The sequence below is a fragment of the Topomyia yanbarensis genome, chromosome 3 (assembly GCF_030247195.1).
Source record: "Topomyia yanbarensis strain Yona2022 chromosome 3, ASM3024719v1, whole genome shotgun sequence".
NCBI classification, from domain to species: domain Eukaryota; kingdom Metazoa; phylum Arthropoda; class Insecta; order Diptera; family Culicidae; genus Topomyia; species Topomyia yanbarensis.
The window spans coordinates 277,295,255-277,310,989 of NC_080672.1; the positions used below are offsets into that span (position 1 = coordinate 277,295,255).

Here is a 15,735-nt window from a genome sequence, read left to right on the forward strand (position 1 = left end):
ATTTGACGAGTTCCATTTATATATTTATAATATGTAAAAATAAAAATACAAAATAGTATCCTTGATTATCCATTAATTGCGAGCGGAGACCATCTTTCGCGGGGGCGAAACGTTTGTCTCTTGTTTTTCATGTCCAGCTCATGATCGTCGAAGCTGTCTTGGTGTCCGCGATCAGATGTTCTTCCCGGATTCTTGTGCTTACGATTGACTAGTGTAAACTCGTTGTCATTGTTATTATCTTCATTGCTGATGTTGCTTACAGTTGATTTTAGGGTGCTGGATGCTTCTGTCATTGTGGTCTGAGCAGCAACCTAGGACCCTCCATAAATGTCGTAGCATTAGATGGGGGAGTTTTGTATTTTGTGATGATGCGTGACGACAGGGGGGTAGGGGGTCATGTCATGCTACGTAGCTTTTTAAAGGGGAATAACTAACATCGTTTTTTATTTTTTTTTAAATATTTTACTTGGACAAGGGAGGGGCAGAATTACCGCCAAGCTACATAATTACCAGGGGTATTTAGAGGTTTGTGACGAAATGTTACGATGGGGGAGGAGGGTGTTAAAAATCACTCAAAAAATGCTACGTCATTTATGGATGATCCCTATGGTGTCATTATGGTCTGAGTAGCGGTCACAAATTTAGCCACCGTTTATGAATCAGGTATTGGTATTGTAAAGTTTATTTTGGGTTGGTTTGCTGTAGATGAGTTGACAATCGGTTGGGATGCATTCCTTTCTGCACAGGCATTGTAATTCTCTCTCACTCACGCGAGAAGAAGCTTATCCGATGTCCCACTTTTCCGAGATAAGATGAGTCGCAAAATTCTCCGTCTTCACAAATAGCGTGAGAATAATTTTCCGGATAAAATTTATTTGTTTTGCCTTTCTCATATAGAAAGGTTATGTAATCACTCTGAAAAACGTCAACCTAATCCCGGCCTAATTTTTTTGACTCGCATAAGGTTTCTGGATTTTAACAGGGGAGTAGTTGATGGTTTAAGGAAAGGGGTTACACCCCCCCCCCCCCTCTACCGTTCACTCCCCTCCCTTAAAAATCTCCTTAAATCACCCCTCAACCCTCATACCCCTCCCCTTCAACCCCTTCATCTTTAAACCACCATTATATCACAAAGCATACCAATCTAAGCTGGGGAGTCGTTCGTTCATGGAACTTTCGCCCTCCTCACATACCCACCCCCGCATGACAAAATGAGTTAGCAAGCAGATAACATTGATCTAATACTGATTTGGCTAATGAAGTACGATATTTTTTTGTTTCAAGTGTTTCACCGTCGACACGTAGCTTATCAAGTTCGTGGCTGGCAAGCCATTGTGTATAAATGCAAAGTGTACTAAGAATGTAATGGACATTTCCACAACTATGTTGAACATAAAAAGCCTCCGTGCTATAGTTTAGAGAAATGAGAAAGGCACAATTGCACCGCTAGGTGGATTAAAACAGGTTTTTTTCCTTCTTACCGGAGAAGGTGATAATATTTTAATTTCGTTGAAATCAATAAAAGCGTCAAAATATACACTTAATTTCAAAGAAAAGCTGCAAAGAAGTACGATAGACTTGTTTTTTCGTGTTTTGGAATAACGACAGCATGGCAGCGAGCACAAAAAGGTTGCCGTGATAAACTCATTCGCTCATTCTCCGGCGGTTTTATTTATCCGGAAAAGTTGTGAGTACGAATAACTTTTCGTGTGAAAATGTGAGTTTTTATTGTGGCAGTAGCAACTTATCCGGACGCATTTACTCATATGAGCGATAAATGCAATGCCTGCCTCTGCATCTTCCGCGCAAGGTTGTCCATGATGTGTTGACTGATTACAGTACTTTCACGTAGGAGTTTGCCCTTCATGGGTGCGTAGTAGACTGCTCAGAAAAATAATGAATTTTTGAAAACTCAATTGGCCCACCCCTGAGTAGATTTATAGTCCAACTGGGAGTACTTGCACCAACTTTGAAGCAAATGGTACAAGTCTGGCTACCGGACCAACGTGCCTGAAGTTTGCATGGGATTTTTTAAAAATGTACATGAAGAAAACCCACTAACTCGCATTTTCACCACTGTGGTGTGGTACCGGACCAACGTGCCTGAAGTTTGCATGGGATTTTTTAAAAATGTACATGAAGAAAACCCACTAACTCGCATTTTCACCACTGTGGTACTGCATCATATTATCACTGTAAGGGAAAATAAGAGTGAATCAGGAATCAGAATATATTGGCTTAAATGGCACGTTCCCCATATGTAGTCGGGGATTTGTGTCTTGCCGTGTGTTTTCATCATTTCCTGAGCGGAAGGAAAGGACAAGGCGGTGTGGGGAAGTAGAATTGGAAGGGTGGGAAAAATAACAGCACAAAAACAAAAGTAAACAACAGGTAAGTTAAACTCACAAGTAGTTCAACTTGCCTGCGAATATGTCTAAAGCTGCTTTGTGTACAAAAATATTTTTCATTTTAATGACCGCTTAAATTTTTTCGAATTGAAAGCTCAATTTGTGCTGCTCAGGAAAAATAACTACGCAAAAATGGGTTAATTATTTGTATGAAAACATTGGTTTACAACACACCAAATAGGAACGTCGACCTACTGGAAATTATTTTTTTCTAAAAAAGCTTTTCTTGTCAAAACAATTTTCAGTAGGTCAATGTTTTATCATTGATTACAATTTTGCAACTCATCCCCAGCTTAATGCGACAATCACAGCTCCACACCATCATTATCGATGCACTTTCTTATCTATGCATTCTAGTTGATTGATCTTTGGCAGTATCGCTACCGACTGTTTCGACTTTACCGGGCATGGCAGGTATTGTGTTATAACTAATACTGCTACTTGTTTACATGTCTGTCAGCCAATAAAGTGTCAAGATTTCTACTTCGCTTGTTGGTGGATGAATCTTTTGTTGTCTGTCATCAATCTTGACAGCTGGAATTTAGGACGGACGGAAAATTGACGGTATGACAAATTAAACCCGGTTTCAATTTATTTGGTAAACAAAACCGATCTCCGCTCGAACTTCAAAATTGAGCGTAATTTGATGTACTGTTGACCCCCATATCGATTATATTGAGTACTGATAAAATTCCTAACATTCTTGAATTTTGGCAAGCAAATGCGCACGTGTTACCCGAAATGGGTGACTTAGTAAATAGTAGCCGATTTACAGCTTTCGTCGATACAACAAGCATCGCGATTATATCACAGAAAACAGACATCCATGCTAGAACAAATAAGTTTATAATGCGTGTGTAAATATTTGACGAAATGCGCATTAGTAGGAATAATTATGTCGACCATCTTGAAATTTCCATGTGGTAAACTGTAAATTCAGTCACACCACAGGTAGTAGACGCGTAAGCTCGATTCAGAATGTGTGTAAATGTCCGCAACTGAAATTCCGCATAAATTAGACGTCTGAAAACCGTATAGCAAACAGTTGCGTAGATGGTGATAGTGAAATACTGATTTCCGACCCTTATCTAATTGAAAGTTTACACAAGTTTTTAGATAAATATTGTTCTAGCCTACAGGCCTATTACATGTGGCCAAACAGTAGCGCACCTGGTGGTGATATCTAGGTTACTTTTGAATGGTCCGTTGATTTTTACACAACTTTACGCTCGAAATGGTCGTCGGTTCTATAAGTACACATAATGATGGAAAATGGAACCTGAAAACAGTAACTTGTAAATTAAGGTTTTCAAAGGCGTTCTCTATACCACTGAATCACTGTATTTATTTATTATAGGCATCTTCTGTAATGCCTATATTTTTCCCATTTTCTATTGGAATCTCATGGTAAATTTCTAGAATTTTGTTTTCTCATTACGATATAAGAATTTTCTTAATTTAGTGTGTTGTGATTGCAAATATTCAAATAATAAATGTTCAACTTCTACTATTACTTGATAGAGCGATAGAGCGTAAAACAAACTAAATGGAACTTAATCTACTGCTCGGCTTTACAAGTATTTGACTTTTCTCCTAATTTAAATATGAATAATCAATCAAATGTCAATATATATATATATATATATATATATATATATATATATATATATATATATATATATATATATATATATATATATATATATATATATATATATATATATATATATATATATATATATATATATATATATATATATATATATATATATATATATATATATATATATATATATATATATATATATATATATATATATATATATATATATATATATAACGGTTGAGAATAATTATGAAAACAAATAGGTACTCTACATTCAGATGGTAGACTAATTTTTTTGTTTTATATAGCCTGAACTGCCTATTTAGAAGATCAACTTTTGAAAAAGTATACTCGTTATTATAGGGAACAGTTTATGCCAAAGACTCGTCCCCAACACATTTCATGTTGGTCATTAGCCTACGGATTGGCATAAGTCACAAATTGGGTTGTACTCCGAACCGGCGTCGCAGCTTCATAGGTAAGTATCCTAAAAATCTATCACCGAAATTGCATGACGCAGAATGGGTTTTTTTCTGAGCTGAACACACGCGCCTCGTTGTCGAATGCAAACAAATGAATCGATTCGGCTTATCAGGTTATCTCGTGTAACTGACCTACAAATTCTGTCACAAACCCAGACGAATTGGCGCATTCCACTCGACCGAGTTCTTTGTGACGATTGGCGCAGATGCAAACGTTTGGCGATTATAAAAATCCATTCACTCTCAAGCATGGTCAACAGTCCCTCAGCAAGGTCCATTCTCAGCAGCTATTACTTTAGCAGAAGTCAGAATGTGGCACAAACTAGTAACGTTGGCAATTTTAGTGCAAATAATTACCGGTAAGTGTCCGTTGAAATTTCATCGTTTTAAGGTTTTAATCCTTACCTTTTTCCATCAGCCGCTCCTACGAATGATGAGCGACGAATCATCAACGGCACGGATACAACCATTGAAGATTTTCCATTCATGATCTCACTCCGGAGTTCAGCCGGGAGTCACAGCTGTGGTGGAAGTATCCTATCTAATCTCTGGATTCTGACAGCAGCGCACTGTGTTAATGCTCTAACTACACCTAGTCTTCAATCGGTGCAAGTGGGTCGAACTAATATTTCTAGACCTGTTGACGAATCGGTGTACCGAATTGAATTGGCCATTGCACATCCCGGATACAACGCATCTGATAGCTATGTGAATGATATTGCTTTGCTAAAACTAACTACTCCCCTAGAGTTCGGAGAATCGGTTCAACCGGTGTCGCTGCCAGCGCCTTGTTATGAAATAGACGAATCAGAATTGGGTGTAACATTGATTGGATGGGGTCTCAACAATGATGGAATTGTTCCAAGTATTCTACAGATGGTTGATTACTATGTAGTACCGAATGACCAGTGCAATGCTATTCATGATAGAACCATCTATCCGAGTCAAATCTGTGCAGCCGAACCAGGTGGTGGCAAGGGACAATGCAATGTGAGTAGTGTAGTGTGTGATGTGCTTATTTAAATATAATAATTTTCTTTACCTTACAACAGGGCGATTCTGGTGGTCCACTGCTGCACAATGGTGTCCAAGTGGGGATTGTATCATGGAGTATAAAGCCCTGTACCATTGCACCTTATCCGGGAATTTTAACGAAGGTTTCGTACTTCATGGACTTTATTTATGAAAACACTGATATTCCTGCAGTAAACGATGCGTTCCAGCAGTGTTCTTAGTTAATACTAATAGTCTGATAGTTTAATATTTGATTGACTAATTTTAGTTTTTTATTAATGATATTAATGTTGTAGAATAGGGTTGGATTGATATCAAAAAAGAAGAAAAATAAATGTCTTTGATATTGTGATCTAAAACAAATCAATGTTTCGTAGTATATCCATTACTCAAATGGAGAATGCCAGATAACAAGGAAGGCTTTCTATATGTTTGCTATTCATTGGCGGGAAGAGAAAAGATACTTGGTATATAAAGTTAAGTGATCGAACTAGAAGGGTGCATCCTTATGGACGATGAAAATTATTTGAACTTAGCTAAAATAGCTTCAGCGACAGAAGTTTCAAGTTGCTTGGAATCGCGGAGACATTTTCAAGAACCATACACTCACTGGCGGCTCCAGGGAGGGGCACGGGGGGTGGCCCGTTCCCCCTTATTCGACCAGAAACTGTTTTGGTAAAAAGATATTTGCATTTTCCTACTTCAACATGATAATATTTTAGAAGTGATCAACAAGGTGTTCAGTTTGTTTTGTTCTTTGTAACACATTTTTAACCAAGTAAAAGACAATTAAATTTAGTAACAAACGTAATATCTAATTTTTGCTAGTAACAAGCAAGGTACAGTTCTACTAGGGTTGTGGTACCGGTAATACCGATAACGAAAATCCAGGAATCCCGTCTCGTTGTTGTCCATCTATAGGACGTTGTGTACTGTTTCGCTCGCATCGCGATTCCACAGAATATTACTAACGTAGAGTTAAAAATTGACGAGAATCAAAATGGCATCCGCCTCCAAAAATCTGTCAGGTGATAACTGAAGTTAAATAACACACTCATCAGTAGAATGACGAAGTATAAGTAGACAGTGGTTACACTGGACGTAGAAAACGCCTTCAACAGTGCTAGTTCGGCTACAATCGGTGATTCGCTGAACAGACTGAGAGTTCCCGAGTACCTCTATAGGATTCTGAGAAGCTCCTTTCAGAACCGGCAATTGATGTACGAAACTGATGCCGGAAAAAGAAGTGTAACCGAAACAGCGGGCGTTCCACAGGGTTGAACCGGTCCAACTCTTTGGAATGCTATGTATGACGGAGTGCTGAAGCTGAGCCTCCCCAGGGCGTGAAGATTGTTGGTTTTGCGGACGACGTGGTGCTCCGAGTGATCGGCGAATCACTAGAAGAAGTACTCGCAACGGAGGCGATAGATGTTGTGGAAGATTGGATGCGCAGGAAAAAGCTGACGTTAGCTCACCACAAAACTGAGATGGTGTTGATAAGCAACCGCAAGCCACTGGGAGTAATTATAGACAACTGGTAGTAATTATAGACGACAGGCTAAGCTTTAATAACTACATCGACCACGCATGCGGAAGGGCCGTAAAAGTGATCTCGGCACTATCTCAGGTCATGCCCAACAATTATGCGGTCAATAGCAGTAAAAAGCGACTATTGGCAGGACATGCATGGGTGACGGCACTGCAGACAAAGAGGAATACCAAAGAGGGTGCCTAGCGCGTATCGAACTATCTCGTCAGAGGCAGCCTACGTGATAGCTGGACCAATTCCCGTAAACTTTCTATTCGATGTTAATAGTGAGTGTTATAGAGATCAAGGAGTCTGTAAACAAGCCCGAGTTGATACCTTAAGCAAGTGGCAACTTCAGTGGGATAATGCAGTAAACGGTCTGAAGGACACATCGACTAAGTCCATGCCTGTCGGTGTGGATGAACAGAGCGCATGGTGAAGTGAACTTCCACATGACACAGTTCTTGTCTGGGCATGGCTGTTTCAAGAGATAGGTTCTGTCACGCGAAATCGCCGTACTGCATCGCGTGCAGTGATGCAGAAGAAACGCCCGAGCACGTGGTTTTCGATTCGAGCAAGAGCAAAACGAAATGAGCACCATTGTCGATGAGGACGAACCATATTGTCCAAAGAATGTGCGTGGGCAACGAAAAATGGGACGCGATGAATAGAACAGTTATTCAGATCATGTCAGCGTTGCAACGAAGATGGTGAGAGGAGCAACGACCAGCAATGTAGCAGTACGCAGTTTCGGGTCACTCGACAAGCCAGTCTGCTGAAGAAAGAGAAAGTAGACTACTAAATCCACCGCTGGGGACTAGACTGAGCGCACGCATCGTCGACGATAGATCGTCGGGACACAAGAGAATAACGCGTCCGTCAACGGTTGCGAGAGTCATTCTTTCGTCGGGGAACTCTCCGCCGAGGCTAACTCTACCACCGAACACGACAAACCGCCAGTATAGGGTCGTCGGGGTGCCAGTGAACCGGAAGCCACCCTTCAACCGGAATCACTGAATCGAGCATGGCATCCAACTAGTCAAAGCAGAGAAGAGCACATGAATAATATCAGGCCGTGCAGGACTGATATGGCGGTTGAGACCAGCGAACTAGCACGACCAGCTAGACCTGGAATCCAGTGAAGTGCATGAGCCTCCACCATCCCCCCTCCTTGGTGGAGGTTTGAGTAGTTGGGTTCAGAGTAATCTTTTCTGTTCAGAGTCCCTCACTCTGGCACAAAATGGATGAATCGGTAGTATGGTACAACTATTGAACGTGTGCTGGGTCAGTGTAAGAGATTTACCATGAAGTAAAAAAACACACACACAACTGGACCCTATTATCAAACCTTGAAGCAAGTCCTTGCTGTTATGACAGCCGGCTAGATTCGACCATTACTTAATTGGGCCATAATGAAAATGCTGATGCTGATTTTCTTGCCACGGGAACAGTTCTTTTGTTAAACTTTTGTTTTTATCTGACAGAAATCGTGAGCAGCCTTGTAAAATTCGAGCCAGGATTTAATTGAAATGGGTTTTCGCATAAATTTCATCGTCGATCAAGACACATCCATTAAATTTCGTCAGCACCTGGCCGTACAGTTAACGGGCCCGGGTTCTGGCCATTTCACGTTGTTTGAGGCTACTGTTAGGTTGTTTATTTGCTCGGTGATATGTATAGCCTCCTTGAAGACGGATTTGTCGCACAGTTCAGTTGAACACCCATAATGGCTTATATTTTTAACGAATGAACAAAAAATCAATTGTGCTAAGTGAATTCCTTGTGTGAAACCTATAGGCATTTCAACTGAGATTGACCGAGTTACTCTAACCCTTCAAAAGCTGCATTAAGATATTAGATTTTAATCAATTATGGTCAACGAGTGAGAAACGACGCTTCTCAACCGACTGACCTTTATTGAATGTGGTTGAATCAACACTTGTAATTGGACTTGTACCAGTTGGTCCCTGATTTCGTTTTCTGCGGTTATTCTGAAAATACTAGCTCCAATATGAATGCTGGGACGATGTTGATCAGAAAAATTGTCCCATGATATCAAATAGAATTTCTATTTTAGAATTGAAAGTAAATTGAATTTTCATTGAGATGTTGAAATTTCTTATTGATATTAAAGCATGATGTTTTGCTGAGGAAAAATAAACAAAAAAGCACAACAAAATGAAAACAAGCTTTGATATCTTATATGTTAATCATAGGTTGAAATTAAATTAACATTTAAATTTGAAGCTAATATTAAAATACTATTTCGTTTTTCTGTAAATGCTTTAAGAGTTTGTATTGCTAACAGACCTGCTATTGTGAAACCCTTCATATCGCCCATCGTATCCTGATCGATTGCATAAAATTGGGCTTGACTATCTGGAAAACAAAAACATTCACCACGAATTGTTTATGTTAACAAAATCAATAGCGAAATGGACTCCCTGATGATTAGTAGAGAAAAAAGAATCACTTGCATTCAAGGATGATGTGATTCGTCTAACTATTGGTATATCTCCAAATACGAATCGTGTTAAGAAACAAGTTTCCAAAATTCGACACTTTTTTGTCAGAAAGATGTGCCCCCCTCTTTGCCATTAGGCCCTTTTGAACACTAGTGATAAATAAAGTTAAAATAAATAATAGAACTAATAAAATCAATAATAACTGAGAACTGAAATTTCATTCGCACAGTGTATCTCAGAGCGTGTAGACGTTTTTTTTTAGTCCGTGCAGTGTAGCGCTGTAAAGCAAAGCTAGCTAATACGCTTTCAAGGTTATCTTGAGCATTTTCTACCTTTTCGAGGTTTTGGTATTCTTTCTTCTTTTGTGTATGCGCGTTAATCTTTATTCGATTAGCAGAACTCGGCCGTAACAGAAATATCGAAAAATCGCCCTGATAAGCTTCGTATGGTGTGAAACGGGCAAATAATGACCAGCAAATCGGGTGGAAATCTTTGGGGTAGTCTCCAATCCGAGTTTTCATTGTGCAGATCTGCTGTTCTAGAGACACCAAACTTCAGCTAATGCAAATACTGGCATGCACACGATTGTATTCAGCATCAGTCGCAGCTGACGGTGTGTCAACTCCGAGTCTTATCGGCTGACGTTCGCCAGTTCTGGTCTACCTACCTACCTCCTCTTTGACCAGGCTCGTGTAGTTGTTCGCCTTTTTGTACCGCGGTCATGAACTGTACTAATTGCAAACAACTGAGACATTGCAACAATACGGTTCATTGTGGAAAATTCAGTAGGAATTATGTGGATGATTCCTGTGGAAGGGATGTTGAAAAATGTCTCTACTGTGGGAGAAACCCACATGATTTCCCGATATGTCCCGCGTACAAAGAGGGTGAGAAGAAACTGAAGCGTTCCTTGCAGGAACGCTCTAAGCGATCTTTTGCACGAATGCCAAAGATAGCTACGCCACCGGTCTCTACGAACATCTATACTAACTAGTCTGAATGCAACTCTGATGAACCCTAAGAGGAAACATTTTCTACTTTTGTTAAAAGCAACAGAAGAAGGAGGACTATTTTTTCGCCTAAACATCGTTGTAAAGGCCAGAATATGTTTCTTCAAGGTCCTCCAAAAATAACAGTTCGAGGAAGTTTTTGTGCAAAACCGAAGCAAGCAGCTCCTACTCTCAGAAATCTGTGTTCAGAAAAAGAGTTCACGTCACTTGCTGGAACATCAAAAACCCCAAGTGTTCCCTCATCCCAGCAAGAAAAAGAAACCAGTGCTGGTTTAATAAAATTCTCTGAGATTTTGGACCGTATTTTCACAGAATTCAATATTTTTGACTCTCTTCAAAGCACCTTGATGAACTTTATCCCCACAGTAAAACAATCTTGATGCAGTTGACACATTCTTTCAAGACCTTACAACGATTTGACAACTCTTCATTCGACAAATATGTTATAATTTTATCAAATTAACGCCTACATCAAAACTTATTATCAAACAGATTCAGAAAGTAGACAAAATTTCACGAAAGATTCAATCAACATTAACTGAATATACATAGAAGTGGTGACAGCACACCACCTTGAGGACATCCGCAGACACTCAGTTTCCTTATCTCTACTTAGCTTAACGATGTGCACAGATGTCGGTTGCTAAGCATTGCGTGCATCCAATTCGTGGTATATGAAGGTACTCCATGACCTCGTGCTGCTTCCAAAATGGATTCGAAAGACACGTTGACAAAAGCACTTTCAATATCGAGAAAAACTCCTAAACTTGATTGCTTTTGTGAAAAAGCTTTTTCAATGACATTTTGTAACAGGGTGGTAGTAGACTTCTACCGCTGATATGCATAGTGCATTGCATGCAGCGGGTGCTCGCCCAAGCTAACATCCCGAATGTAGTGGTCGATTAAACGTTCCACTGATTTGAGAAGGCAGGAGGTCAGACTGATCGATGTAAAGCTCTTTGCCTCCTCATACGTGAAGCGGCCACCTTTGGGAATGAATTTGACAGTTATTTCCTGCCACGCTGATGGAATGTATCCTGTTGCAAAACTACAAGTAGGAACGTTTTGCCTTTCTCATATAAAGAAAGGCTATGCAATCACTGTAAAAATCGACTTTTTAACCGAGGCCCGGAGGGCCGAGTGTCATACACCATTCGATTCAGTTCGTCGAGATCGGCAAATGTCTGTGTGTGTATGTATGTGTGTGTGTGTATGTATGTGTGTGTGTATGTTTGTGTGTGTCATTTAAACTCACACAATTTTCTCAGAGATGGCTGAACCGATTTTCGCAAACTTAGTTTCATCTGAAAGGTATAACGCTCCCATAAGCTGCTATTGAATTTTTAGTTGATCCGACTTCCGTTTCCGGAGTTACGGGTTGAAGAGTGCGGTCATACAGCAAATTCCCATATAAACTGGTACCACCATGATGTTCAAATGATGTAAAACATATTAAAATTGATGTAACATTACTCTAGTTTGCGGGTCTGGATCACTAATGATCAATCAAAGCAGCTTTGACCACATTGGCCACCTATGACGGTTCATGACGCCCCCGGGGAACCCGCCAAGTTCCTAAGCTAATATCACACCCATTCCCCAACGAATTCTCTACCGATTTTTACAAACTTGATTTCAAATGAAAGATACAGTAATGCCATTGACTGCTGCTGAATTTCATTCGGTTCTGACGCTTGCTTCCGGATTTACAGGGGTGTTAGTAAGAATACACTGGAATTTCCCATATAAATCGGTACAATCGTAATACCTCAGAGGCTAAAAACTATTGAAATGGTCACCAAATTACTTCTAATCGCAGATCTAGATCACTCTTTGAATATATTGTCCACTATCGACGATTCCGGAAGTCCGGAATTCCGGGCATATTCTACAATTAAAGTCACATCGGTTCTTCGGTGATGACTGAACCGATTTTCTCAAACCAAGTCTCAAATGGAAGGCAAAATATGCAGTTGAGTATTGCGTCGCCGCCCCTCCCCCTCGCCTTGCCCTTACACCTCCCTCCTTCATCACTCCCCTCCCCTTGGACCACCCTCACGCCCGCATTTCCTTCATCCACCCCGTATACCGAAATAAGATGAAGGATTTCTGACGCATATCCCACTCCCACTCTACTAACCCCCATTCCCTCTACTTTCAAACCCATTCCACCAACATTTCAAAATATAATCACATGAAGATAACATTGAACTCATGCTGATTAAGCTAATTAAATATTATTCTTTTGCCTTTCTCATATAGAAAGGTTATGCAATTACTCCAAAAACCGACATTCTAACCGAGGACCGGAGGGCCGAGTTTCATATAACATTCGACTCAGTTCGCCGAGATCGCAAAATATCTGTGTGTATGTATGTGTGTATGTATGTGTGTATGTATGCATGTTTGTATGTATGTATGTATGTATGTATGTGTGTGTATGTGCGGATTTGTTAACAAAATGTCCACATCGGTTTCTCGGAGATGGCTGAACCGATTTTTACAAACTAAGATTCAAATGAAAGGTATACTATTCTCATAGGTTGCTATTGAATTTCATTTTAAACCGACATCTTGTTCCGGATTACGAGTTGAAGAGTATGGTTACAAAACAAAATTTGTTGATTTGTCCACATCGGTTTCCCGGAATTTTCTGAACCGATTTTGACAAACTTGATTTTAAATGGAAGGTCCATCAGCTGCTGTTGAATTTTGTGTGGATCCGAGTTTTGGTTCCTGAATTACAGGGTGATACGTACGATCACGCAGCAAATCTCGATTCTAACGAATTCTGCGATGAATGTAAAAAGGTAAAATTTTTGTCTTTCTCAATAGAAAGGTATTGCAATTGCTCTGAAAACCGACTTTTTAACGGAGGCCCGGAGGGCCGAGTGACATATACCATTCGATTCAGTTCGTCGAGTTCGGCAAATGTCTGAGCGTGTGTATGTATGTGTGTATGTATGTATGTGTGTGTATGTGCGTCTGTGTGTGTGTATGTGACCAAAAATGTCACTCATTTTTCTCAGAGATGGCTGAACCGATTTTGACAAACTTAGTCTCAAATGAAAGATACAACGTTCTCATAGGCTGCTATTCAATTTCTGATGGATCCGACTTCCGGTTCCGGAATTACAGGGTGGTGAGCACGATCACGCAGAAAATGTCGATTTTAAAGGTGAATTTTTTTCCAAAATATGACCACAACTGCTTCGATTTGTAGTATTAGGTCACTAACATCCATTCAAAGTCTTTTTGGCCACATTGGCCACCATCATCGGTTCTGGAAGCCCCGGCGGAAGTATCCAAATTCAGAATAACAGTCACATCGGTTTCTCGGAGATGGCTAGACCGATTCAACCAAACTTAGTCTCAAATGAAAGGTGTTGCGCCTTCGTAAATGGCTATTTAATTTCATCCCGATCCGACTTCCGGTTCCGGAGTTACAGGTTGTGGCGTGCGATCACATAGCAAATTGTAATTCAAACCGATACTCCGATGAAAGCAAAAAAGGTAAATATTTTGCTAAAATGTCTCTCTTAAACTCAACTTAAATTTGCTGTTCTAGGTCACCGACGGCCAACCAAACTTTCGTTGACTACATTGACCACCGTAGACGGTTCCGGAAGTGCCCGGGAAAAGCGGCCATCTTTCAAAATTGACGTACTCACATCAGTTTCCCGGAAATGGTTGGGCCGATTTTCACAAAACTTTGTCCCAAATGATAGCTATAGTATCCCCACAGATGTTTATAAAATTTCGTACGGATCGCTTATATGGGGCCGGAAATATAGACTAATCCGTCCGGTCACATATGAAATTCCCATATAAGCCTCAATTTTTCTTCAAAGGGGGGACCCCATGAAATTTCAGAAATCGAATTCGTATTTTTGATGCCAAACATCTTTAAAATGCATGAAACGTCGAGATTCTATGTTATCTCGAAAAAAATTTTTTTTATGAAAATCGACTTTTTGGGACTGCCGATTTCGCACCTTTTTTCAATTTAATATTAATGTAACTGTTTTTTCTTTTACAAAATTTTAGAACTCGAATAGTGATTTTTTTCTTGTATATTTGTCATGTCATGTATAATAATAAAATGTAATATATTCATTTGAAAGCTTTTAATGAATATAAACAACGCAAACATTCACGTGTTCATGATTGAGAAAGGCACAATTGCACCGCTAGGTGGATTAAAACAGGTTTTTTAAAATATGCTTGAAGTGTTCAAATGCTTTTTGTAGTAGAACTGGAATGATTTCATCCTTTCCCAGAGACTTATATATGGAGCAAAACTTTCAATCGTCCATTTAATCGATTCAGTTGTCACAATTCTACGAGCAAATGTCCAAGAATCAGAACTGCCTGAAAAGAACTCAGGGGCTGTCGTCAGTGAAGCCTGGAAAGTGTGTGTCAAAAAGATAGTTGAGTACTACATCTTCGTCAGACGAGTATTCACCACTAGCAGTTCCAATCGAACTGACATGAAAGTCTTTCGAAAGTAACTTATTTAATCTACTAGTCTCGTTGAGATTTGAGACATTTGTGCAGAGGCTTTTCCAACCACTTCTGTATGCTTTGCGAGCCAACTTAAATACCTCCGACCCGTCCCTGCGTCTGCGATTCCAAGCTCTTCTAGATAGCTTTTTGAGTCGAACAAGTTCGGTATTCCACCAAGGTGTTCCCCTAGAAGAACGCATAATTCGAAGCGGACAAACTCCTTGGTATGCTGCTACTATGACTAAACTTGTTTTACCCACGACCTCATCCAAGTTATTTAGAGATTCAATCGTCGGAAGATACCTATGAAACCTAGTCGCCAAGCCCTCTTCGTAGAGGTTCCAGTTCTTACAGTTGGAATTACGATATGTGACGAAATCTAGCGAAACGTTTAAATGATCAAAGACGATGTACTTTTGATCAGATAACGACGGTTCGAGCTCGTTTGGTACGAGTCAGTTTGCCAACTCATGCTCAATACCGTCAGAGCAGTGAGTTACATCCAATACCTCTTCTCTGCCAGCTCGTGCAAATGTTGGACGGTTTCCTGCATTTAGAATGTGCAGATTTGTATTACTTAAATATTCCATTAATTCAGTGCCTCTCAAATTGATATCTGAGCTGCCCAATATTATTGTGGTTAGCATTTGCATAACTGCCAATTCTGAGGGGAAACCCATTTCTGCCACAATATGATACAGCTTTTTTGAAATCAT

At 39.9% G+C, this 15,735-nt stretch overlaps 1 protein-coding gene across 1 annotated transcript; it reads left to right on the top strand.

The window, feature by feature from the left end:
- The first annotated feature begins 4,765 nt into the window (after nucleotides 1-4,765).
- LOC131687948 (chymotrypsin-1-like) lies at nucleotides 4,766-5,731 on the top strand. The gene is made up of 3 exons (XM_058972049.1): nucleotides 4,766-4,855; nucleotides 4,915-5,486; nucleotides 5,549-5,731. The coding sequence occupies exons 1-3, from the start codon at nucleotides 4,807-4,809 to the stop codon at nucleotides 5,729-5,731; spliced, it is 804 nt and encodes a 267-aa protein (XP_058828032.1). The 5' UTR covers nucleotides 4,766-4,806.
- Nucleotides 5,732-15,735: the final 10,004 nt, after the last annotated feature.

Coding starts and splice junctions, on each gene's coding strand:
- LOC131687948 (XM_058972049.1), top strand. CDS start 4,807: ATGTGGCACAAACTAGTAACGTTGGCAATTTTAGTGCAAATAATTACC. Junction 4,856..4,914: donor TTTAGTGCAAATAATTACCG/GTAAGTGTCCGT, acceptor TTTTTCCATCAG/CCGCTCCTACGAATGATGAG. Junction 5,487..5,548: donor GTGGCAAGGGACAATGCAAT/GTGAGTAGTGTA, acceptor ACCTTACAACAG/GGCGATTCTGGTGGTCCACT.